A 27,015-nucleotide genomic window follows, 5' to 3' on the forward strand; every position below is an offset into this window, starting at 1 on the left:
CCACTTCCTCATATGGATGATGTGTTTACAGAACTGGCAGGTGCTGCACACTACAGCCAGATTGATCTGAGCTCAGCTTACCACCAACTACCTATGCACCCCGAAAGCCGCAAGCTGACTGCTTTCATAACTCATGATGGTCTCTTCCAGTACTCCCGGGTACTTTTTGGCCTGGCTTCAGCGTCGTCAGCATTCCAAAAAATGATGGAGACAATCCTGAAAGATCTGCCAGGGGTACGTAACTTCCTGGATGACATAATAGTCTATGGGAAATCGAAGGAAACACATGACAAGTGTCTACAAACTGTTCTTCAGCGCCTGAGAGAGGTAGGCCTTCAAATTAACTTTGAAAAAAGCTCTTTTGGCCAAACGCAAATCACATTCTTGAAGGAAGGTTTATGTCCTAGCTCAGACCACCTGAAGGCCATTGCTGAAGCTCCTGCACCAAAAGATTTGGCAGCCCTACGCTCTTTTCTGGGCCTAACTTCATGGTTCAGTAAGTTTCTGCCCAATTATGCAACACTAGTAGAACCACTTCAGAGCAAACACGCAAGCTGAATTAACATGGACTGATGCAGCAGACAGAAGCTTTAATGACCTGAAAAGGATGCTCCTGGAAAGTCCTGCACTTGCTATCTATGACCCCATGTTACCTACTTTCATCACTACAGATGCCTCCGATTATGGATTAGGAGCCGTCCTGATGCAGCTGCATCAAGACAAGGAGGAACACATTGTTGCTTTTGCTTCTTGGCATTAAGCACATTAGAACGAGTGTCTACTACCCTCAAGCTAATTGCGGTGTAGAACGCTTCAACAGAGTTCTAAAAGATTGCATTCAGGCAGCACAAGTAGCTCAGAGACCATGGAAACTGGCAGTGTCTGAAATGCTTCAGAATTACCGAGACACGTTGCATGCAACCACTGGAGAATCTCCCTTTCAGCTTCTGAGAGGTAGACCAATGCGCACAAAGCTACACGTCCTACCACCTGCAGTGGATAAAGGAAAATATGCTCAAGTCGCAGCACGGGTGGCCTTGCAGCAGACCAAGAGTAAAATGTACACAGATGCCAAGAGAGGTGCAAGGTCTACCAAAGTCAAAGTTGGTGACAAGGTGCATGTAAGGAAGCCCTTCCATGTTGGCAAAGGAGAGAGACAATACACAGATCCTTTGTTGGTTCAGCAGCAGACAGGGCAAAGTACATTCATTCTGAGTGATGGGAAAAGGTGGAATGCATCACGCCTTTCTCTCTGCCCAGAACTGAAAAAGAAAAAAAATGGACATTTTAGTTATTACAGTATTGAGTTCAGTAAATTATGCACTTTAGTTGTACACTAAAATAGACTTTTTGTTGGCTACCAAAACATTATTTTTTTACTTACATTTATATTTTATTTCATTGGTCACTTTTCAGATAAATATCACCAGGGTAAATGCTTGATGTTGAATTGTAATGGGATTCACAATTATTTTCTAAGGTGGTTCCTGATACTGGTTTTGGCTATAGTTATAAGTCTGTGTAACATATGTTCTTGTGTTTGCTGAATTGTGTAGCCCTGTAGTATTAGATTACAGAAGAAAATTGTTTAATTCTTTCAGTTAAGTTTACAATGAGACTGTAACGCTTTTGTGAGTAAAAGGGGAGTTGTTTTGTTATTAGATTACTATGCAGTTAAGAATACCCTTTTACTATGCACTGTTGAATATTCCTCCTTTTCTCCACTAGAGGGCACTAGAAAACTGTAAGGGTTACTACTGGAGAAAAGGGAAGTAGAGCTGTGTTATAATGTGGAGATTGAGAGTTCAGTAAAGCAGTTGTTGGCTTACAGACAAGTTAAATTCTTTCAGACTTACACAACAGGCACATCAGCCAATAACAAATCGCACAGCCGCCATACGACGCGACACCTGTTTGTTTTCATGAGGATGTGGTTAATGAAGAAATGGGCGGTGGATGGAGGGCAAGTGGAACAGGTTTGGCAGATTAATGCCTTTTATATAGTCCTGAAAGAGCCCAGACTTCCCGCTCAGACGTCGGAAGAGCGTTTGTGATTTTGAGGAACAGGGTTTTAATCTCAGCACATCTGATCTTTCAAGGAGAGTACATTACACGTTTGTCCACCCGACATCTTCATCTTCACGGTAGGTATTTTTCTACCTTTCGGTTGGCTAGTCTATTTTTCAACAAATAATAAACTGCACACCATACCGAGGTTTGCATTCAGATTAATCGCAAAAAGATTTACCCTGCATTAAATCTCGTATAGCCATGTTACGTAATGTATAAGAAATACTAAGTATATTTCACACACATACAGAGAGAGAGAGATAAGCCTACACAAGTGCTAAAAAAAGAAGAAAATACATACTACATTTTGGGCTACTTTATTAAGACACTGTTATTCATATAGGTCTATATGTTGTGTGTTAAAGCAAATCCCTGCAACACTTTGCCCATTATATGACAATCCTGAAAATGCTAAGAGCACCGCTTCAGGACAGTTTGTTTGTTCAGAGTGTTGTTCATCTGACCATATTTATAGAATGTAGAAGTGCTGAATTAATGCTGGAGATAAAACTAATTAAAGTGCTTTATTTCAATTTTGTATGTTCTAAATAACTAGTTCTGACAATATTTTTAGAACAAAATGTTAAAATACAGTTTATGAAAATGTCATTACATAATACATGAGGATTTTAGTCTTAAAAATACAGTTATTTTCCCACAATAATAATAAAACATCAATAAGCTTCTCACTGAATTTATCAGATTTAATTTAGAAATTGGTATCAATATTTTAGAAGGGATCTGACCTCCTATGGGTTAAACATTCATGTAGTACATCTCTATAACCAACAAAATGCTACTGATACACCTTTATAATATACAGACATAAAATCATCTGTTGTCTATAGAGACACACCTAATAAGCATACTACAACAATTTTTCAAATATGATTAGATTTTTTTAAAGGCAGGGCTGGACTGGGTAATCTGGCGACAGTCCTCAGGGGCCGATGCTGATTTTTTTCTTCCTTTTTTTCTAAGAGTTAGAGTTACCCCACAAGTTAGAGGGGGTCTCTCTCTCGCTCCCTGGCTCGCCTAATCGCGCGCTCTCTCTCTCTCTGACTGTCTCTCTCTCTCTTTTTCTCGCTCTTTCCCTTTTTTCTCTGTCTCTCGCTCTCTCTCTCTGACTGTATCTCTCTTTTTCTCTCTCGCTCTCTCTCTCTGATGTAAGCAAGGGCGTAGGAGCGGGTTTGATATTGGGGGGGACACATTTGCTAATATGCACCAAAGCCCACATAGTTTCTTAGAACAACATTTAAGGAATTACTTTTAATCACAAATAATCCCTTTTTTCTGTACTCTGTTTATTATTAGTTACATCCAAGTAAAGGTGACTTTATACCGCCATGTTACTCCAAATTACATTTAAACAAATATGCGTGAAATGTCTCAATTATATACATATATGACAAAAACTGATCAGTTATCATCTGCGCTTTTAATTGTTTCTACTGAAAGCACTTCTTATGATGGTGTCCTTTTTTGAAAAAAGAATGTAACTTTACGTTTCATAGAGATTTTTGACAGAAGTTAATATAAATATTAGACTAAAGAAAAAAACATTTGGATTCGCCTGGAATCCCTCTATTTACTCAGGATTTAGTCTTACTGTGAACTACAAATAAACAGAAGTCAGGTTAGAGCAGTGTTTCTCAACCCTGTTCCTACACATTCTACTGCATATCCCCACTGCCTTCTCTGCTTTAAAGTCACTTAATAAAGTAAGTGGAGGTATGATGTGTCTAATACACTGCTGACATACATAATGATTTATGCTCAATAGGGGGCTAAGGGGTTTTAACAGGTAAACTCAGTAAAGGACTGTTTATTAGCTAATCAGTTGGATCTGGTGGAAAACACAATTTTAGGGCAGAGATCAGGGTTAATAAACTGCTTTAAACTACCAACATAAAGTACTGTACTAAATTCTGGCTATCCTCTACATCTGGCTTCTAGCTAACTATTTTTTAGTTTACTATAGCTTACAATAAGTCCTGCAATCCTAAATGAATAAACACAATTTGAAAATGAAATAGTGATTAGCTGATCAGGCATATCAGGGCAAGCTGAACATAACATTTATGTTTTTTTTTAAGCCTTGAGTTAGTCAGTTATCTTAACTTTGGAATTAGCTAGACAGGGAGCTGTCTAGCTAATTCCAAAGTTAAGATAACTGACTAACACAGCTGCAGTTTATTAATCACACGGTGGGTTTAATCTGTGTGTTTTGATTTGGAGAGGAGTCTTTTTAACCAGCTATCAGAAATAATCTCAACACAGGTCACATGGTTAGCTCCGTTACCTCTTTAAAAAATCGCCGTATATCCAGATTTACTTCAACACCAGCTGATGCTGGACACCGCTTCTAAATCTCACAGCGAGGGGGAGGGGCTTTCTTCTCCACCAGCACGCTAACTCTTCTCGCAAGACCAGCGAGCTGATTGGCTGTTTATTCTGAAAGGCGGGACTTTCTCCCTGAAACGCACCGTGATTGGTTTCCCAGCGCTTAGCGGTCGGTCTCTTCATTAACAGTACGACTGAGCTGAGCGAAACTATTTCATTTTTGGGGAGGACATATCCACCTGTTTCTAATATTGGGTGCTACATGTCCCACCCATCCCCCCGGTTCCTACGCCAATGGATGTAAGTGATTGACACCACATAAATAATTTAATTTTATCAATTTAAAGCTGATATTTTTTAATAAAGAACACTAAAATAATAAGGAAAACATATTTGTAGTTAAAGTACTGCTGTTGTTTTTGTTTTTAATAAAGCGCCACAATCATGCTCATTGTTTGTTCTACCTAGAGAGTAGATGAGATGAGAGTAGGAGAGAACTCTGGTTTCAAACATTTATTAAAGGGGTTCGAGCCCCATTACAACATTCCATCCCAAAAAACAAAACATGATTATAATAAAGTTCAATTTTTGTTATGAATAATGGTAATGGTGAGGCTATAAAGAATGCCCTATTTGTAGCCTGATACAAATACATGTTATAGCTGTTTAAAGGAGGAAGCACCTTTAACCTGAAAAAATAGAATTGAACTCTATATTGAATTTAATATGCTGATGATACATTATGCTTCTCTGTAACCCCACATACATAAATTACAAGTTGGTTGTGCTCTGCAAATTATGAGGGTCCGGTCTAAACCAAAAATGCCAGGGCCGATTTTTTTGTCCCAGTCCAGCCCTGTTTGAAGGTATTCAGTTGCTGTTGCAACACATGTACAGGATGTACAAATATAAAATCATCAGTATTTTATAGATACACCTGATAATCATACTAAAACATTTTGTTTGGTAAAATGTACAAATAGCTCAAATAGCTCAAAACTCAAATTGACTGTGAGGAAATGTTGCCTGTAAACCAGGGACTTGATCTGTCTCTTATTCACAGCTTTTTGTGAGGAGCACGTTTATTTGCCACTGAAATGAATGATTTACTGAAAAGTTCTTGTACCAAATCCACATCTGAACAAATTAAAGTTAAGTGAATTTTGCTTACTGCTAGGTCAGAAAGAAAAGCTTGTTCATTACATTTAAAAAAAAATCCTCTAACCACCATTTAAGAGCCTGTTTGTATCTTTAAACTGTTTCTGATGCACCCGGTCGAACAATGGCCACCGTTCAAAAACTTCTAAAGCAAGGATTTTATCTGTTCTGTTAGAAAAAATAAATAAATTATGGTAGATTAATGCAACCATGTGGGCCCACCTTTCTGGCAGGAGGCAACATGTGTATCTTGGAAACCATAAATCAGACCTACAGCTAGTAACAAATGGAGTCAATCTTGGGTTCAATTCTGGGTCCAGTTTTATTCAATATTTTTATTAATGATCTTGCCGTTGTTGTAGAAAAGAAAATGAAAGGTGGGTCAACACCCACCTCTCGACCGGGGTACAACTCCCCTGCGTGTTCGTTTGATAGAGAGAGTCAGACAGGTGGAGTGAAGTTGAAAGCAAACCAAGTATTTATTACAAAGCACTGAATATTCAGGAGAACCCACACATGAAAGACCGTCTAACAGCCGTCCCAGTTCTAGCAGGAAAACTCTAGAAACAAAGTGCAGCAAGAAAGATTTAATCCCAATAAACACGTATGACAATTAGTAATAGTGAATATAGTGTATATAGAGTCTTTGGCGAAAGCCCCGTCGAAGCCCAGGTCCGCAGCGTCTGGAACCTCGCAGATCCTGCCGTACTTGTACGGCGGGGGCGGAGCCTATCCCCTGGGCAACCGGCGGGACCGAACTGGAGGCGGTGGGGAAGGAGGAGGGTGAAAACGTATGTCAGCGTCTGCAAGCAGGGGAGAACAGGTATGAGGGAGGTCTTTTAAGGACAGGTGGGAGTTGGTGATTGGCTGAGAAAAGTGGCGTGATTTCGAGTTTCCCGCTAGAACCTACGCGGAGCTTTCAGTTCTAGCAGGAAAACTCTAGAAACAAAGTGCAGCAAGAAAGATTTAATCCCAATAAACACGTATGACAATTAGTAATAGTGAATATAGTGTATATAGAGTCTTTGGCGAAAGCCCCGTCGAAGCCCAGGTCCGCAGCGTCTGGAACCTCGCAGATCCTGCCGTACTTGTACGGCGGGGGCGGAGCCTATCCCCAAAAATATAAAAAGATATAATTACCCACAGGAGGATCCTTTACCTGGTTCACGTATTCTGGAAGGAAAACAGTTATAAACAAGCTTGAATAAGGTGTTCAAGATTAAAGTGTTATTTGCTGAGTACGTGTGCATTACAGTAGTTGCGCTCATGTTTTGATAGTGTTGTGTCTTCTTGTTTCTTGTGGACTCCTCTTTGGGTGTTCTTGGAAGGCTGTTGTTTCTTGAAATAAAACTCAGGACACACTGTCTTCTTAACCGGAATAAATATTTATTTCAATCAGAAGCAAAGTGTGGGAGAGAGCTTGTCAATTCTTGATGTCCCAGGTTTTTCTCTCTCTCTCCCAGTCTTGTAGGCTAAACCGTTTAAATAGTCCCTCACAGTCACTCCTATAGCTCTCATGCCTTAAGAATTCCAACCGCCCTATTTACAGCTTTACCATATATGTAAATATGACCTTTTGAGAAGCTGCATGGTGTTTACCTGAAACCACTTGTGACATGCCAATCATGTATAGAAATGGACTTCTCAAAAATAGTTTAGCTGGACACATGAACTTCTCTGGGCTAAAGGCATCTCAAACAAGAAGTGATAAACCTCCACAGTACAGAATACACCTCATTGCCCCCCTTTCGAGGCTTCCTAGAGGCTCGAAGAATTAAAAGAAGTACATTATCATTGTTACATGTACAGTTTTACAACCATTCCTCCAATGAGTGTTATTGCACTACCAATTTAGTGGAGTGTGAGAGCGAAAACCTGCCAGGCCACTATCTTACCAATAATATCCAGCAATCCTTCAAGACAGGAAAAACTCTCTCACGATCTCTTGGCCTTAGACGATCACTGAAAACAGTACTCCAATACCAATAAAGAAGAAATGTCTTACCATTGAGAATAACACTTCTGGATATGTACAAGTGAGTATCATACAGATGAAACCTCATAAACCAAACAAAATGTGTACTTTCAGGCTGGTCGACCCATCGGACCCTCCAGTCCACCTTGCCCTGCCTAACATTACTTCCCTAGCCTCGAGAAAAGAACAAAACCCCTGAGGTCACACTGTACTTACTCCCAAGTAACATACATCATTTTGTAATTGAACAGCAAAACTTAAAGGTTACAATGTAAAAATCAACAAACAAAAGGTTGTTACAATATATATGAATATATGTTGAGCTGAAAAAGTGTGAAGATGTAACTCCTTAGCACATTGTCCTCTGATGTATTGATGACAAGTGGTGAGTTCCCAGATGTTGCGTCCTATATTCGTGTTCAGTGTCCCCCAGGCCTCCAGACTTTCATATCTTTCAGTGTCCAAACTTCTCAACAGACTGGGACCTCTGGACATCAAGCACCCCCTTGTGGTATCCCCACTATTGTCCTGGAGGAAAAAGATAAGACACACCCAGTATCTTTTCTTCAAACAAACAGTACACTCAAATTAAGCCACAATAGTACTGCATAACCTGCTTTTAATTTGTCACCTATCCGATAACAGGACCCATCAGTCCAAAACTCAATGTCCACTTCCTTTAAGGGAATGGCTAGCAAATCCGCTCTAAGCCTAGAATATTTTTCTGCTTCATGAACACAGTCATGTGGTTCACCATCTTCTGGAGTTGGCAAGGTTTCCGCTGGATTTACTGTAGCACACCTTACTAGAGTTACATCTTCCTGTTCCAGAAGCCTATAATAGTCTCTAAGCCTAGACATAGTCAAAGTATATTTGCCATGATTAAGTAGATTTCTAAGGCTATGGTGAGTTAGAATTGTTACTGGATACCCCATTGTAATTGCTGAAGCCTTTTCATACATTAAGTAGACCCCTACCATTGCTCTGTAACATAATGGCAATCCCAACTCTACTTCTGAATATGCAATAGAATAATAAGCAATAGGTTGCGGGCCTGGTCCTGTACCTGTAGGTTGACAGAGGACTGCACATGCATATTTACCTCCCTAACTGTTCTAGGTTTTGGAGCTGTCCGAATAGCTTCTAATTGCTTTTCTGAAATACTGCTATGTCCCCCTGTTATTGTCTGTCCCAAATAAACTACCTTTTTCTGACAATACTGCAGCTTTTTCTGAGAGACCTTATGTCCCTTATGTGCCAATATTTGTAGTAATTTAATGGAGTCCTTATGGCATGTTTCCTCATCTGGTGCACAAAGAATTATATCATCAACAAAATGTATCACTTTACTCTGCACTAATTGCCCCAATCCATCCAAATCCTCTTTTAATATTTTATTAAAAATGTGCGGACTATGTTTGTACCCTTGAGGAAGTCTCTTGTACTCATAGGACTGTCCCTTGTATGTAAACCCAAATAAGCCCTGGCTTTGTACATTAAGTGGAACACTAAAATAAGCCCCACACAAATCTAACACTGTGAAGTGTGATGCTTCAGGAGGAATTTGAGCCAATAATGTATGAGGATCTGGTACTTCTGCTGGGAAATCTGCTACTACCTCATTAACTGCTCTTAAATCATGCACCAGACGATAAGAATTATCTGGCTTTTTTACTGGCAACAAAGGTGTATTGCATTGAGGAGTTTCCTCTGCTTCTGCCATCATTTCTCCTACATGTTTTTGTTCATAATCCTCAGACACTAGCAGTGTCACATGTGGCACACTCTTTTGGATGGCAAACTCCTTAAGCAAATAGTCATTGCTATCCACCCTCATAGCTGCTCCTTGTTGTCCCACAATTATACAACTTGAACAAAGTTGAACTTGCTTTGGTTGGTGACTTAACCACTCTTCAGCATTTGCTTTAGCAGCATCTTTAAAGTACTTGAGTGTACAATGCAACAGATACTCTGGAGGTTTTGCATCAGGCAGGTTAGCCTCAATAAACTTCTCCCATAGCTTGGCTGACTCCAAAAAGTCTGTAGTGAGATTTCCAAACCAGAAAACTAATGAAGCTTCTGCTTCTGTGTCATTGATAATTGATGGGCCGCATCAGTTGGCACTTCCACTAAGCATCCATCTGGTGTACATTTTATTGTGCAGTTCAACCTACACAAAGCATCTCTTCCCATTAAGGCTACTGGTGTATGTTCCGATACCAGAATTGGTATTTTTGTCTTCATATTCTTGTAGCAGAGCTCTACTGGTTTTGTAAGAGGAATCAGCTGTTTCACTCCCTCAAACCCCTTGATCTCTTCCTCTCCAAAGCTGCGTCTGGCCTAGAAGTGGCTGTGACCATGAAACAACTGGATTCACAGATGATGGTTGGGTAACTTGAGCTTGAGCCTGAATTGGTTGTATTTGTTGTGAAGGTTGATTTTGCTCATTTTGTGGCATCTGACCTTGCATTACCACTGCTTGCTTCTTTTCTTTCTTTGTATTGTCCAGCAATTTTATGTGAGTGAGCTTTCTGATGGTCTCTTGATCATTCTCTTTCTGGTCTCTTGCTTTCTTCCTGTACAGCTCCACTTGGTGGGCGATGTGATCTGTGTAAAGCCCTGTTGCCATACTTCCTAGACCAACCACTTCTGCCAGTTTGTTTCTTACAGACAGAGGAAGTCCCTTCTGTATCTTGGCTCTCAGGATGGATTGTTCCATTTGATTTACCTCCGGATCATTTCCTGTAACTTTCCTCCACACGTGATGAGCCCTAGACACATACGACCTTGGATTTTCTTCTTCTCCCAACGGATCAATAAGAATGTTATCTGGATGTACATTTGTTGGAAATGTATCTCTCACTGCTCTCCACATTCGACCTCTTACTGCAGAAAATAATTCTGGATCATTCACAGCTGTTCCCACATAGCGGTCTAATCCTGCTTTTTTGTAGTATTTCTTCCATGGCTGGAACTCCCAGGAGATTAGCCAACAGTCGTTTAATATCACCTATGGCAGGTTGTGTTCCCACCATGATTTCCTCCAACTTTGAGATCCAAGGATATGCTCCATCTTGAATAGTTGGCAGCTTTTCCAGCACATCTGACATGTCCGTGTTCTGCCAAGGCTTGTATTCCAAATTTTGTCCTCTGACGATTACTGGACACATTTTATCATGTGGCATCCTAGTTCTTGAACGCAGCGAATATCTGTTTTCCACTTCTTTCTTTAAGTCTTTCTTTTGTGTCTTCAACTCCTTAAGTTGTTTCTCCAAAGCTCTTTGGCTTCCTTGACTTGTGGTCTTTTCCAAGAATGAAATGCATCGGTCTATGCTTCTTTCTACTTCTTTCATATCCCTCTGCAAGTCCTCTTCAGTTCTTGTGCTTGATGTTGCAGGGACAAATCCTCTTGAAGACACTGACTTTCTGCTGTCCCATTCATCATCACTGTCTTCGTTTTCACTGGTAGAGCTTCTGTCATCAAAGTCTTCAAGTTTCCTTGTTTTATCTCCTTTCCTTTCTGCCTTTGCCAGCAACCGCCTAACAGCTGGATCATATCCTCCTGCAGCCTCTTCCCAATCACTGTGATCTTCATCTTCTCCTCTTTTTGTCTTTCTAATCTTTAGGATCCCCTTGGTTTGCAGCCATCTTGATGTCCTTTTACTTTTAGTATGTGGGATCATTTTTATGATTGTCTCTGCTTTTCCTGCTTCCATTATTCGATTATCATCATCCGTAATTTGATATTCTCCCTCTTGACTTATCACTGGGACTTGGGGGTAAAGGTCTTCAAACTTCACTTCTTTCTCATATGGTGGAGGTTCCTTCACTGGAGTTACATGTGAAAATGGTGCATTAATTTCTGCCATCTGCTTTTCTATTTTTCTTGCATTCCTCTCCATTTCTTCTTGGCCCTTCTCTCTTCTTTCCTTGGTGGCTTTGAGCAACTTCTGTCCTTCTTGTTCAAACAGTTGAAGAACACCAAGCTCCATCTCTCTCTTTTCCTTCCTTTTTTCCCCTTTCTTCCCTTTCTTCTCATTTGCTTTGTATGTGGTCACCAGCACCTGTATCACTTTAATCACATCTGGGTTAAGAGTCCCTTCAACTGGCCATACCACATCAACTGGGGTTATTCCTTTTGATCCACTTAATCCCATATTTGACATAATCCTACCCTTTCTATGTTCCTCTAATGTGAAGAAATACCAATTGCCAAGATTACTTTAATATTACAGAGAAATTAATAAAATTTTATGTATTTATTTATTTTTATTTATTTTTATTTATTTATTTATTTATTTATTTATTTTTCAATTGCTATCCACATGACTCAGCTTGAATGGTTGCCAACTCCAGAAAACTTAAACACTGAAAAACAATTCCCAAGTCGAAAGTCTCCAACCAAAGTTTCAAAAGATTCTCTGTTAATTTGTCTTCCCAATTACAGTCCTAAACCTTTAAGTAATTCACCACTATTTGTGATTCTCACACCTTTAACTAATGAGCTAATCAACATCTGTAATTAATCATTCAAACCAATCAATCACTTAATCAACCAACCAATCAATTACTCACCCAAACAATCAATCAATCAACCAACCAGTCAATCAATCACTCTGTTTAGTTATGTGTTTTTATTTTAACTTCTAACCCCCCTTGGTATATTTCCTTATGGCCAAATTACTTCCTGCTTAATCTATTGTCCAAATCTCATACACCCCTGTATAAATCACCAATGAGAGTTATGTAATATTCCTAATTTACGATAGTTATACATGTAAATGCCACTATGTTTAGATGCAGGTGTTTATAAGGAAGAAATGTATGGATGATCACTAGCCTAATTAAAGGACCCTGTTTTTTTCTTAACAGTTTACTAACCCTCTAGGCTCCTATGCCTAAACATAGCCTTCGTCACTCCCTCTTTTTTTTTTCAATTTTCTTTTTCTCTATATAGAGTTATGCATAATCGTATACATCCCTATATTAGAAATTCTCTGGCATTATGTCGGAAATTACACCCTAAACAAAACCCACATTCCACTATCCATAGGGTCTTCAGGACTTATTTAACAGCATTCTAGTGCTGCATACATGACCTGGTCCTCTCATGGACAGTTTTTGTGGTTTATAAATTTTAACCTTAAACTATCTCCCTTTCTGATGTCTTATGAGCTAAAACAACTCCACTCAGACATCCGAAAGGGCTCATATATTGTCTATACCTCATTTCCGACTCATACCCGAGAAACCCCTATTAGTTTAATACTACTTTTTATGACCATTAATATTTACTTATATTTAGTGTAAGCTTACAGTTACTTATAGTTAGTGTAAGAATACAGTTATACATTATTATTCTTATTATTATTCTTATTATTATTATTATTATTATTATTATTGTTATTATTATTATTATTCCCAATGTACAAACTAGACACACAACAATCAAAAACCATGTACTCCTTATTTCTATATCATTACTAACCTCCCCACAAAGGTACAAATTAATTTCCTTTTCTCTTCCCCACGCAGTTTTTTTTCCTCAGACAGAACTAACATAGAAAGGGCATATCCCCCTCACACACACTCTCTCATACAGGCCTGTCACACTCACACACACACACTGGCCATCACTATTTTTACCCCCTCCTTTTTCCTGCAGGTTTCCTATTTCTTTCTTAACATATTTTCTTCTGCGCATTATTCTCTTTTCCTTACTCTTTGTTTCTACTTTTAATCCTATTTTTCTCTATTCTCTTTTAAGGCCTTTTCACACTTTTTCCTCTTTTGCATGCTTTATAACCTCTTTTTATTAAAACACATAAATACCTATTTTTCAGCCAACTTTCACATAGATAATGCATGCTAAAGCCTCAGTTAAGGACACGTCTTACAGAAAACCTTTGTAATCCTACCTCATTTTGTAAATTACATTTCATGCGCGCCATACAATATCTAGTTAATCATTGCTGTCCTTATCTCTTTGTTATCTCTTTTCTCTTGTTTTTTTTTCTTGATACCCCTATTTCTCTTTAATTCCTTTTCTTCTTGTCTTTTATTTATCTATTCTTCTTTGTCTAACATCTACCTGGATTACCCCAAAAGGCTCATGTCTTATGATCTAACGGGCCCTGCCCCCGAAAATCTGCATGCTGCACACTTTGGCCATTTATCCAGCTATTCTCATCCATTTATTCTATTTCTCCTATTACCCCCATAGTGGTGACACAACCCACATATGCCCCTAATTTAGAACTGAGTCCCATCTCAAGAACACATCACAACCTCACACCCAAGTTTTCTCTTAGTGCAGCCCCATAGCACACCCCCCAGCTTTACATGTAAACCCCCGCTCAAATATATTGTGAGAAAAATGCTCACCCTTTATTTGCCGGCGTGAGAGCGACAGTTTGCCACGTCATACCACTCGGAGCCACAACTGGATCCCTTCGGGGTCCCCGGATCTTTTTCTTGCCTGGAGCCGCAACTGAAGTCCCTGTTCTCAAGGCCCTGTGCACGCCACTGTTGCCGCCTCTACCTTAGACTGCAAATTACACCTTTATGCAGATAATTCAATCTTATACTGCTAAGCAGATTCTGCATTCGTTGCACTAGAAAAACTTTAACTTTACAGATTGCTCTGTATGGACTCAAGTTGGTTTTAATTGCTAATAAACCAAATTCATGCTGCTTTCCAGATGTTCAAATAGCGCTTCTTAATTCCATAACTGACAAGATCCAGCTTCAAAGAGTCAGCTAATATAAATGTCTCGATGTCTGGCTAGATGAAAAACTATTTTTTTAAATCCCATATTAACTAACATTGAACTAAGTGCAGATAAGAGCTTGGATTCCTTTATCGGAATAAGTCATGTTTACTCACGTACGCTAGGTACGTAAAATATTAGTGGAGGCAACCCCATGTACAGTCCTAGACAATAGTGATGTAATTTAGAAAAAGCATCCGCCAGTGCTCTCAGACCATTACATAGAATCTACCATTCTGCTCTGAGATTTATTGCTGGCAACTCTTACACTACTCACCACTGCACACTATATGATAGAGTTGGTTGGTCCTCAATAGCTGCATGAAGAGATTTTTTCGTGAATCACTTTCTGGCCATTTGCCATCTTATATCTCTTCTCTGATCTCAATTAATAACAAAACATGTCAGACTCGCTCCAGTGGATCACCTGTCGGGTACCCAGAGTTTTTAGTGAACTGGGAAAATCTGCTTTTAGCTACAGTGCACCAGCGAGCTGGAATTTACTACAGGAAACTCTGAAGCTCTGAAGCTGGGATCACTGAACCATTTTAAACTATAGTTATAGAGTTTACCCTTTTTATTATTATTTACATTTTTATTGTTATTACTTTTTATTTATTTATTTTGATTTTGATTCTTATGATCTTAATTAATTATTATTCATTGGCATTGTTGTAATATCATTTTATTCTTTACTTTTACTATATTTATAATTTATGAATGTTTTTTTTGTTATTCGTTTTATGGTCATTTTATTTACATTTTTATTTTTATGTCACACTAGTGGCTGCTAATGTAATAAACAGATGTGGCCGATCTGTTCATCCATTGTGACTGACATAAATTCATGTTATCAAGTTTTACCATTAAACAGCGTTTAGATCACTGTTCTAGCTATCTCAAACACTAGCTGCATTGATAACCCAGCTGTACACAAACCAAACAAAGGCTCATGCATTGAAATAAGGTAATAGATTCCTGATAAAAATGTGTTATTTTTCATGACAAAATGTGTTTAGTAATGTATTTATCTTTACAATTATTTATGTGTATTTATTTATTCATATATTTATTTATTTAATTCTTCTGTTATTTTTCGTCCTCCATACTCTGTTATGCTGTTTTGTATTTAAAACACGTTTTTTCTGGTAGCTCACTCTTGGTTTCAGTACGTGCCGCCGCCGTCCTTTGCCGTATTGCTATTAATTATGATGCGAATGAGTTTTTAGTGCCTCAAAATTACGTTCTAATCCCACCTCAACCTGGACACACAGTGGAAAATGGCCAGCAGACTCATTAGTTTAAAAGGTAAAAAGGAACCCATTTTGGTCACATCCGCGGTCCTGGATGTAACGAGGGCGTGACGTTTGACGGGCGGGGTTTGGTGTGGGTGGGGTTTAAGAGGCCCCTCCTGCAGTCGGTGACGGTAGGCGGGACACAGTGCTGCACAAACTAACCACTACCTGGCTTGGCCCAGGGTGGCCTACATTTATCATTGTGTTATTCCGACGTGCATCGAAGCCATCGGCGTGTTCAGATCTGATACTGGCTGCGTCCAGAAATTTTTGCTACTCCTCCTCTCCTACTCCTCCTCTGCTACCCCGGAAGAAGGTGGAGGAATCGAGCAGAGGAGAGGAGGAGGAGGAATGAAGGTAAGGAGCTGCAATTGGGGAAATGGGACAGCTGATATCTTTTAGATGTTGACTACCGATGAACTGAGCCAATCACAACGCTCACTTTCAGCACATTAGAACATCAGAACATTACTATCACACACAGCTAAAAATTCAGATATTTTCCTATAAAATCCTGCTTACTCCCAGCCGCATTTTTGGCCGCATCTTTGGCCAGTGAAGCTGGCAGCCCTGTCTGAACTCAGCCTTATGAGGGTTTCAGTTTTACTGAACAAACAGCTTATCTAAACTATAAATTATATTACTGCTTTACTGGCTGTCTAATTAGATAAGAACCTAGTTAATTAATATGTTTATGATGTATATTTGCTCTGTGAGCGTGGATGCAGTGATGTCATTCAAAAAGTCTTAAAAGTCTTCCGGAGTAGGATACTCTCGTGTACCCTTCGTTGGAAGCCTTCTTCAGGAGGATTTTAAGCGGCTTCTTTCATCTCATCTGTATTCGGACAGGCGGCAAGATGGCATCACGAAATCAGTTTCCGGGTCACGGAGGAGAAGAGGAGGATCGGTATGAAAAAGGCACTTTTGGGGTTTCTGGACGCAGCCACTCCATCCTCTATACTCCTTATAGCTGTTTTTTATATTGTGGCTGGAGCTTGCCTAACCCTTATCCTATTAACATTAAACCTTGATGATAAAGAGTGCATTAAATGACAGGATACTGTTAAAAACAAATCTAGCATCGGGGTCCAAGCTGAATTTACATAGACAGTTTAGAAAGTACAAACCCAGCACCTTTCTTTACAAAATTTACAAGCTGTCCATTATTTTTTTATCACAATAAATTCAGCTCCCTCACAGACTCCCGGAAACTATTTGCTACATTTAAATCACTACTCAACCCTCCGCCTCCTCCTCCAGCTACCTGCCTTACAGCTGAAACACTTGCCTCATTCTTTACTGGGAAAGTGGCAGCTATCAGCAGACAGTTTACTGATGTAACATGTAGCAGTCCTACTACATGCTCTGCTGCCCGGTATCCCTCCACAGAAGGAGTCGCGCTCTCCTCGTTCACTTCTCTCACTGAGAACGAGACACTAGCTCTCCTAACACGTAGCCGTCCTACTAAGTGTCCGCTTGACCCAATTCCCTCAAACCTACTACAAACCATCACACCTGCAATCGCTCCAGCTGTCACTCACACAATCAATGCCTCTTTAACTTCTGGTGTATTCCCAACTGCTTTCAAACAAGCACATGGGACACCACTGCTTAAAAAGCCTTCTCTCAACCCCGCCCAGGTTGATAACTACAGACCGGTCTCACTACTACCCTTTCTCTCTAAAACACTCGAGAGAGCAGTTTTAAATCAAGTCTCTGGCTTCCTCTCCCAGAATGACCTTCTGGACCAAAACCAATCTGGGTTCAAAAAAGGACACTCTACCGAGACGGCTCTGTTGTCTGTGACTGAAGCATTAAAAACTGCCAGAGCTGCAGGTCAGTCCTCGGTGCTCATTCTGCTGGACCTCTCGGCCGCCTTCGACACGGTCAACCACGACTTCCTCCTAACTATACTCTCAAACATGGGGATCTCAGACAATGTGCTGTCATGGTTCAGATCATACCTCACTGGGCGCGTGTCGTGTCGTGGCAAGGACAGCTGTCCTCAGCCCACGCCCTATCCACTGGGGTTCCCCAGGGTTCGGTACTGGGACCCCTTCTATGCTCAATATAGCTTCTCAATCAGCTTTACTGATGACACCCAGCTATACCTGTCATTTTCACCTGAAGATCACTCAATCTCTGCACAGATATCGCAGAGTCTCTCAGACATATCCGCATGGATGAAGGAGCATCACCTTCAATTAAATCTCTCAAAGACTGAACTTCTGATTATTTTGCAAAACCATCTTTTCAACACAACCTCTCTATAAGCATCGACTCTCTCTCTCTCACCGACTCTGATTGCTAGGAACCTGGGTGTTATGGTTGATGACCAGCTCTCCTTCATTCCCTGTGTGGCCTCAGTTGCTTGATCCTGTCGCGTCGCGTTTTATAACATCAGAAAAATTGGACCGTTTCTGACGCAACAGGCCACCCAGCTCCTGGTACAAGCAGTCGTCATCTCACGCCTCAACTACTGCAGTGCCCTGCTAACTGACCTCCCGGCCTGTGTAGTAAAACCACTCCAAATGATCCAGAATGCAGCAGCACGTCTGGTCTTCAACCAACCAAAACAGGCACCTGTCTCTCCACTGCTCAATGAGCTCCATTGGCTACTAGTTGATGCTCGCATCAAATTCAAAGCTCTTACAATTGCCTACAAGGTGATGACAGAACAGCTCCTTCCTACCTGCACTCACTCCTGAAGGCTTACTCTACCTCCCGGCCGCTGCGCTCCTCCAATGAACGTCGCCTCGCTTTACCAAACAAACATTCACACAAAGCAATCCAGACTGTTCTCATACAGAGTTCCCCAATGGTGGAACAAACTACCTTCTACTACCAGATCAGGAGAATCTCTCGCTATCTTTAATAAACTCCTGAAGACAGAGCTCTTCAAAGAGCACTTACTTTCCTAACACCTCTACCTAACTACCTTCTACTACCAGATCAGGAGAATCTCTCACTATCTTTAATAAACTCCTGAAGACTGAGCTCTTCAAAGAGCACTTACTCCCCTAACACCTCTAACACACTAACTACTTCTAACCTCATTTCCTTATTCCCCTCCTTCACTCCTCTATTCCATTATTTCCCTTCGACCTCCTTTAGGCTCTGTCTAAAGATGTTTTACCTTTAATTCTATTACTTTTGTACTTGACTATTGTAAGTAGCTTTGGACAAAAGCGTCTGCCAAATGTAATGTAATGTAATATATTATCAAATATTTAATATTTTGTTCAGGATGACCTTGTGGAAATAATTTGTTGATTTAGTTTACAATTTTAGTAGATTGTATTTATAGCTTGATATATAACTTTGTTGTAATGTCACGTCTGGTGTTGTAGGCGCTCCCTGTCCTTCCACACTTAGCTCCAACGGAGGCTCTCAGTCAAACAACTACAACACCCAGAATGCACCACACACTGACATCACACACGCTGCTGATCACGTGACACCTCACCTGCCCCGGCCAGGAAGTCCTGAATACTGATTACCTGTAGTATTTAAGGTCTGTTCACACACACACACACGCCGCGTATTGCCTGGTTTCGCCCACATTACAAAGTGTTTATCTCTGTTACAGTTTTCTCATGTATGACCTTGCTTTTGTTTTCTCAACTCTGATTTTTGCCTTGCCTACTCTGTGGATTATTGTGTATTACCTGGACTGCTTATCGTTTATGTTTTTGGATCACCTCTGATACTGCCTGCTTCGTGTATGAACTCTGGACTGTGTATTGTTTCTGATTGTGGATCACCTCTGATACTGCCTGCTTCGTGTATGAACTCTGGACTGTGTATTGTTTCTGATTTTGGATCTTCTCTGATACTGCCTGCCTCGTGTATGACCATTGGACTGCCTCACTATCCGGTAATGGTCTCTCCCTCCTGGAATCTGCTTAACAGTGTTCACTACCTACTGCTACTGTTTTGTTTTGTACCCTGTGGGTTTTTAATAAAATCCTTAACTGGTTCCGCGAGTGTCTGTATTCTGTACCCCATCATGACAGAATACGCGGCCTCTCGTGAACAGACAGCGATCTCTGACCAGTTAAAAACAGGGTTGATTAACCAGGGACAACGTCTCGGTCAGCACCAACAAACCCTCGTTGGTGTGACCCACGCCGTTTCTAAGCTAGCTAGCCAGCAGGCTAATCAACAACAACAGCTCACTAGCATTTTCGAGCACCTTCAGGGCTTAGCATTAGCCAACGCTAGCTCGACTGCTAACCCTAGCTCCATGGCTAACACCAGTCTGCCCAGCCCCAGCACTTCATCCTCCGTTTTTTTCGTGTGTAAACCGGAGTTATATGATGGTAACCCGGAGAAGTGCAGCGCTGAGCAAGGCTGACTGTGGTTTCCTGACCCGATCCGGGAGGTCTTCTGCTCCAGGAAAGCGCGCGGAACACCATCCGTGCGCTAACGTGGTACGTAATTTGACTCCTTGCCGTGATTCAAAGAATTTTTCACTGCCTATGATTATTAGCTCACCCACTGGTTCTTATCCCGTCTCAGCGCTTGTAGATTCCGGATCAGAGGGGAACTTCATAAGCTTGAAGCTGGTGAAGGAACATGGCATCCCCACAAGAGAGAACTTTGCCGTCCTCTATCCATCCACGCTGTTGATGGGAAGTCGCTGCGCTCCAGACCGGTGACTCTACAAACTGTGCCGATCTCTCTTCAAGCCAGCGCACTCCACCATGAGGAACTGTCTCTCTTTGTGCTTCGTCCCAGAACAATTCCGTGATCGTCTCATTAGTTGGGCTCATTCGTCCCTTACTTCTGGCCACCAGGGTGTCACACGCACTTTACAGTTATTCTCAGCTTGTTACTGGTGGGAAACTATGCGAGCTGACGTACACGCTTTCGTAGTCTCCTGCTCCGTCTGTGCTCAGTGCAAAACGCCCAAAACCCTTCCAGCCGGTAAGCTAGTTCCTCTTCCTGTACCTGAACGACCTTGGTCTCACATTGCAGTAGACTTTGTTACGGACTTACCTGAGTCCGAGGGTTACACTACTGTTCTCACGATTGTAGACAGGTTTTCTAGGGGTGTCAAGTTTATTTCATTTCCTGCATTACCCACAGCTTTACAAACTGCTTAGGCCATTTACACTCACATTGTCAGACACTATGGTGTTCCTGAGGATATCCTTTCAGACCGAGGCCCTCAATTTACTTCTAGAGTATGGAAAGTTTTCTTTGAACATTTGGGGGTTCATGTTAGCCTTGCTTCTGGTTTCCATCCCACTAGCAATGGGCAGTGTGAGCGTGTCAATCAGGAATTAGATAAATTCCTTAGGCTGTACTGTCATAAACACCCTGCTGAATGGTCACAGTTTCTCATATGGGCTGAAATTGCACAAAACTCACTCATTAACTCCACTTCTGGTCTCACTCCATTTCAGTGCATTCTAGGGTACCAGCCTCCGTTAGCTCCGTGGACAGCCGTGTCTTCTGAGGTTCCGGTAGTTGATGACTGGATGAAACGGAGTGAGCAGGTGTGGGAGGAGACTCACCAGCAGGTTTCGGATGTGTTGCGCCGTTATAAGGAGAGGTCTGACAGACACAGAGGCAGTACCCCCCAGTACCAACCCGGGGATCGGGTCTGGTTGTCTACACGGGACTTGAGGTTTGAGGGAGAGTGCAGGAAGCTGGTACCCAAGTACATTGGTCCGTTTAAGGTGATTTCGCAGGTGAACGAGGTCACCTATAAGATTGAGCTGCCAGCTCAATATCGGGTACACAATTCATTCCATGTATCTCTTCTCAAGCCTCTTGTTCCAGGTCCGCTAGCTGAGGGTACTCCTGAGGATGTTCCGCCCGCGGCAGTGGAAGGGGAGGCCTCGTCCACATCTACGGTGAGAGAGGTACTGGATTCTCGCAGGCGCGGTGGTGTACTCCCTGCTCGCCGGGTGGACGTCGTCGTGGTCGTCCCCGTTCCTTGTCGACTCCCTCGGGAGAGGATACTGTCACGTCTGGTGTTGTAGGCGCTCCCTGTCCTTCCACACTTAGCTCCAACGGAGGTTCTCAGTCTATCAACTACAACACCCAGAATGCACCACACACTGACATCACACACGCTGCTGATCACGTGACACCTCGCCTGCCCCGGCCAGGAAGTCCTGAATACTGATTACCTGTAGTATTTAAGGTCTGTTCACACACACACACACACGCCGCGTATTGCCTGGTTTCGCCCACATTACAAAGTGTTTATCTCTGTTACAGTTTTCTCGTGTATGACCTTGCTTTTGTTTTCTCGACTCTGATTTTTGCCTTGCCTACTCTGTGGATTATTGTGTATTACCTGGACTGCTTATCGTTTACGTTTTTGGATCACCTCTGATACTGCCTGCTTCGTGTATGAACTCTGGACTGTGTATTGTTTCTGATTTTGGATCTTCCCTGATACTGCCTGCCTCGTGTACGGCCATTGGACTGCCTCACTATACGGTAATGGTCTCTCCCTCCTGGAATCTGCTTAACAGTATCTGCTACCTTCTACTACTGTTTTGTTTTGTACCCTGTGGGTTTTCAATAAAATCCTTAACTGGTTCCGCGAGTGTCTGTATTCTGTACCCCATCATGACATGTAACAATACACACAATACAGTTTTATCTGTTTATTCCTGTACTTTGGCCAAAGTATGCAAAAGACAAAACATAAAAAAAAAAAATTAATTACTTTAATTCCAAAGATTACTTTAATTGCAAAAATCTGTTAAAGTTTAAAATGTGAAAGTTAATAATAGTAAAAATATAATAGAAGTATAAATACAATAATAGTAAAAATGTGCTATGTTGAACAATACAGAACTGCTAGAGGCCAGGATTGAACACACTACCTTGCAGCCCAAAGGCAAGTGACACTCAGCATCCATGGCACCATGGCATTTTTTCGGGCAATTTATTGTTGAGAGCAAAAAGGGACCCGGCACCTTTCTTTTAAGTTTTGCATTATTGCCATTATTAAAAAATGTTGCCGAAAAACAATAAAATAATTTGCATCATAATAACTGTGAAAATAAGTTTGTTTGGCCACAATTTCACAATTTATAATAAAGTTTAATAAACAATTAACACAAACCACTGCACACTGATTTTATGTACTACAGCCAATAATAAAACTAACAATAAAACTAAAGTTCTTTTAATGCTCTCATTCTTAGGCATTCCACTTACGTTCCACTTGGATGTCTTTTGTGTGTGTGTGTGTGTGTGTTGTAAGTTGTAATGCTCTTTTAAACTCACTTGTGGTGAGTAACAGGTGTGGGCAACATAAAGATCACACCTGAAACCAGTGTGTCACACTTAGCTTGGAGAACAGAAAGAGAAATTGAGAACCAAATTGTGGAACAATCTCAACAATCTCAAGTCCATGACCAGATCTCTTGATTTTTTTTTTGTCTATGGTGCGCAACATAACATAACATACGTCATCCTTCAAATATGACACCTGGAGCAGTTTGCAAAAGAAGAGAGCTCCAGAACTCTAGATGATAGCTATAAGAAGCTTGTTGATGGTTATAGGAAGCTACTGATTTCAGTTATTTTGTGTGAAATGTCTTTTTTTTTCTTTGATTTTCTGTTGTTCCAATACACACAAAGTAAATAAACAAGTGTATAACAAAATGTAATATTGCAATAATTTTCTGAGAAAAATACTTTGGTTCTGGAAAGAAATCAGGGGTGCGAACACTTTCAGTGTGATGAATAGTAATCCATTATGCACATGGATTCACCAAGCCTACTAAATGAAAGGAGGAAACATCTCAAACTTACCCAACCACCTCAAACACAGACATACAAATCTGTCCTTAATGTACTTAATGACACCTAAATAACAGTTATATGAGTTTTCTTCTTGATAAACAGATAACACTTTACTAACCGAAGGCTACGTCCCGCTGTTTTTGCTGTTTTTTTCTAGTATTCATGTAAAAAACATTTAAATGATTTATTTTTGAATGGTGTCAATATGTCCCTGTTGATTTTAAAATACCCTCATAAAATGTCCACCAAATTCTTGTTTCGTTTGTTAATATTTCTGATATTGCTGTTTTTGATGAGTGTATGCGGGTCATGAAAGATACCATGTTTAACAGGAATGAGATACAAGTAGGATGTAGAACATAATTACGAGGTTTTTTTCTATGTAATATATGGATGTAAAGTAACTTTTTAGAGGCCCAAGAAAGATCTGATGTTGTTTAAAATGTTGTAATAAACAGTGGAAACAGTGAAATCACATTTTGAGACACTGCTTTGCTATGCAATCAGAAATGTATATGGGGAAAACACTCATCTTATTTTGTATACATACATACATTTCTAATATATAGAGTATACTAATTTTATATATATATGTAATAATTTTATATATATATATATATATTAATAATTATACTCTATATATTAGAAATGTATGTGTGTGTGTAAAATGTACTTGCAAGGTTTTTATGCTTTTATTTTTTTAGTGGTTTGTGGTTATACCCATCATTAAGCTCCCAGTCATGTCCTCTGAGGAATATAACCCAGAGGATTTTTGTCATCGGTTTCTAACAAGTAATTAATCACTTGAGACCTGATGACACTTACAGGAGACTATGGCAGTGCCATAATTGTTCCAGGTATTAGTTTCAACATGCTGGCGATACACTAAAATTAGGTCTATTTTAAGTTATACACATTTTTTCCAATAAAGTAATACAGCTATAGACCACACACCCGGAAAGAGCAGCAGGTCATTTATTTTCTGTCTTTGTTATTTGGTCACAAAGCTTATTTCACCACAATAAATGTTGCATTCTTTTTCCCTACAGGTTGCTGATCCTGTAGATAGCTGGAAATATGATCTAGAACATGCATCCACCCTAAACGAGGAACTGACATTACTAAGGTTCTTGGTGAAATGAAGTTTCCATTACATGAACCAAATGACTGGAACTGCGTCATAGAAATCAATCATCTACATTCTGAGTTGCATTAAAGAGGAAACTTGATTCTAGTAAAAAAACAGAACAGAGACAACCAAAATGCGACAGACAAAGATTCTTATTGTTATGGTACTTACCAGCAGTTTTTTACTTGTAATACTGTATTCATTGCTAAATCTTCAAATCACCCCGAGTCGAAGGCAAGTAGCAGAAATGCACCCTGTTGCCACCTCAAACCTATTTACAGAGGCCAACACCACCACCAATATCACAGAAAACAAGGGCACTGAACAACCCACAAAGTCCAAAAGTGTTCCACACCCCAACACTGCAACAGCTCTACCTGGCAGGGTTTCTGAGAGCTTTAGAAAGAATATTCCAAAAAGTAATGCCTTCTGGAACAGAAAATTTCACTCCTTACTCAGGAAACTGGATATTACAGGAGACCTGACAGAACAGGAAAACTTGAATGGCTCTCGCTGTCAGCTGGAAAGTGCTGAGTCACTTCGCATAAACATACAAGATTTTAGATCTTACCCTGATATCTATCAAGACTTTGTTCGGTGCATGGATTGTCATGACTCACAGATTCTAATTGACCAGCCGAACAAATGTGCCTCAGTTGATGGTCAGGTGTTTCTTCTTTTTGCTGTCAAATCTACTCTGAGTCATTTTGAGAGACGGCAGGCCATTCGAGAAACCTGGGGAAGAGAGGGACTGTACAGGGGAGGACTGTCAGTGAAAACAGTCTTTCTTTTGGGCAGCACATCTGTAGATGACCCTACTCTGGAGAGTCTGATCTATTTTGAGGCTAAAAAGTATGAAGACCTGCTTCTTTGGGACTTTCATGATTCATTTTACAACCTCACCCTCAAGGAACATGTATTTTTAAAATGGGCTCTTCATCGTTGTCCCCATGTGTCCTTCATTTTTAAAGGGGATGATGATGTTTTTGCTAACACACCAGGTATACTTAGTTATTTACACTCTCTTAAACCTGGTACAAAATTGTATACTGGCCAAACAATCTCTGATGCTTCCCCGTTGAGAGACATTAAAAGCAAATATTATGTCCCTCACTCATTCTATGAAGGTGCTTACCCATCCTATGCAGGTGGCGGTGGGTTTCTTTTCTCTGGACCTCTTCTTAAACATCTCTACACCATCTCCCAGTATATTCCCTTTTTCTCGATTGATGATGTCTATACAGGCATGTGTTTTAATGCCCTGGGGATCTCCCCGGAGAAGCATGAGGGCTTTCAGACTTTTGACATTCGTGAACAGGATAGGGAGGATGTATGTGTGCATAAGAACTTGCTTCTGGTGCATCGGCGAACCCCAAAGCAGAATATAAGACTGTGGAGAAGCATACACAGTCCCTTGCTAAAGTGTTAGCACATAAAGACAGCCTGATCTTGGACCCCTGACCATCTCATTCTGTATTTGTGATCACACTGATATTTGTTGGCAACTTACTATAATGTGTATTTATAATGTTTAAAATTATATGCCTTTTTAGCCTTAACACAAGCTGAAAATAGAAATAAAGGGTTAACCTTCCACATGTTTCTATGTTTCTGTGTGCCTTATGTTACATGAAACTGAAATAGTTTGGACCAGTATGTGCATTTAAATCTAGCATATGAGACGAAACAAAGTATGATGCAACATGAGACAAGTTGCATCGCCCTTATGAAAAAGATTGTCATACTACCTGGTATGTGTAAGGGGCACAGTTTTCTAAAATATTATTTTTTTATTTGTTTTTGTAAAAGGGTGGTTGACATATTTGAGTTAAAAATAATAAAAAAAAAAGACAAAAATGAAGTCACGCAAATCACTGGGTGTCACATCTGGTGCTGACAGCGCTCCTGTTTCTCCCACACTCAGCTCTAACGGAGGTTCTCAGTTAAACAACTACACTACCCAGAACGCACCACCCACTGACATCACACATACACCCGATCATGTGACACATCACCTCCTTCCTGCACTATTTAAGAGCTTCCCACGCACACACCTGTGCAGAGTATTGTTGGTTAATCCTCATTACAAAGCGTTATTGTTCTCAATCTTTGTATTTTTTGTGTATGACCTTGTCCTTTGTTTGCTCGACGCCGATTTTTGCCTGCTCCCTTCTGTTTGGATTTACCGTGTTTGACCTGCACTGTTTTACTGTTTTTGCCTTTTTGTCTACCTCTGCTGCTGGCCTTCCCGTGTATAATTCTCTGGACTGTTCAAGTTTATGGTATGGTTTTGTCTACGTGGCTGCTGTTATCTGGTTGTTTACTGTTTCTGTTTCTGACTACTCCTGTACTATCCAAACCTTTAATAAACTGTTGTTTTATCTGTATCTGCGAGTGTCCTGTCCTGTCCTGTCCCAAATATGACCCTGGGTTATTTTTTACCAACTCTTATCTTTCCAAATCTATATATGGTCTTGTAGTCCGGGGGCCTAGGAG

At 40.5% G+C, this 27,015-nt stretch overlaps 1 protein-coding gene across 1 annotated transcript; it reads left to right on the forward strand.

Annotated features, from left to right (window-relative positions):
- Positions 1-1,813: 1,813 nt before the first annotated feature.
- Positions 1,814-26,121, forward strand: b3gnt2l (UDP-GlcNAc:betaGal beta-1,3-N-acetylglucosaminyltransferase 2, like). Its single transcript, XM_022685671.2, has 2 exons — positions 1,814-2,144; positions 24,440-26,121. Exon 2 carries the CDS (start codon positions 24,653-24,655, stop codon positions 25,946-25,948), a length of 1,296 nt encoding a protein of 431 aa, XP_022541392.2. The 5' UTR covers positions 1,814-2,144; positions 24,440-24,652; the 3' UTR covers positions 25,949-26,121.
- Positions 26,122-27,015: the final 894 nt, after the last annotated feature.

The sequence above is a fragment of the Astyanax mexicanus genome, unplaced genomic scaffold (genome assembly GCF_023375975.1).
Source record: "Astyanax mexicanus isolate ESR-SI-001 unplaced genomic scaffold, AstMex3_surface scaffold_37, whole genome shotgun sequence".
Taxonomy (NCBI): Eukaryota; Metazoa; Chordata; class Actinopteri; order Characiformes; family Acestrorhamphidae; genus Astyanax; species Astyanax mexicanus.

Bases quoted from the DNA above. Each gene is read 5' to 3' on its own strand.
- b3gnt2l (XM_022685671.2), top strand. From the start codon at position 24,653: ATGCGACAGACAAAGATTCTTATTGTTATGGTACTTACCAGCAGTTTT.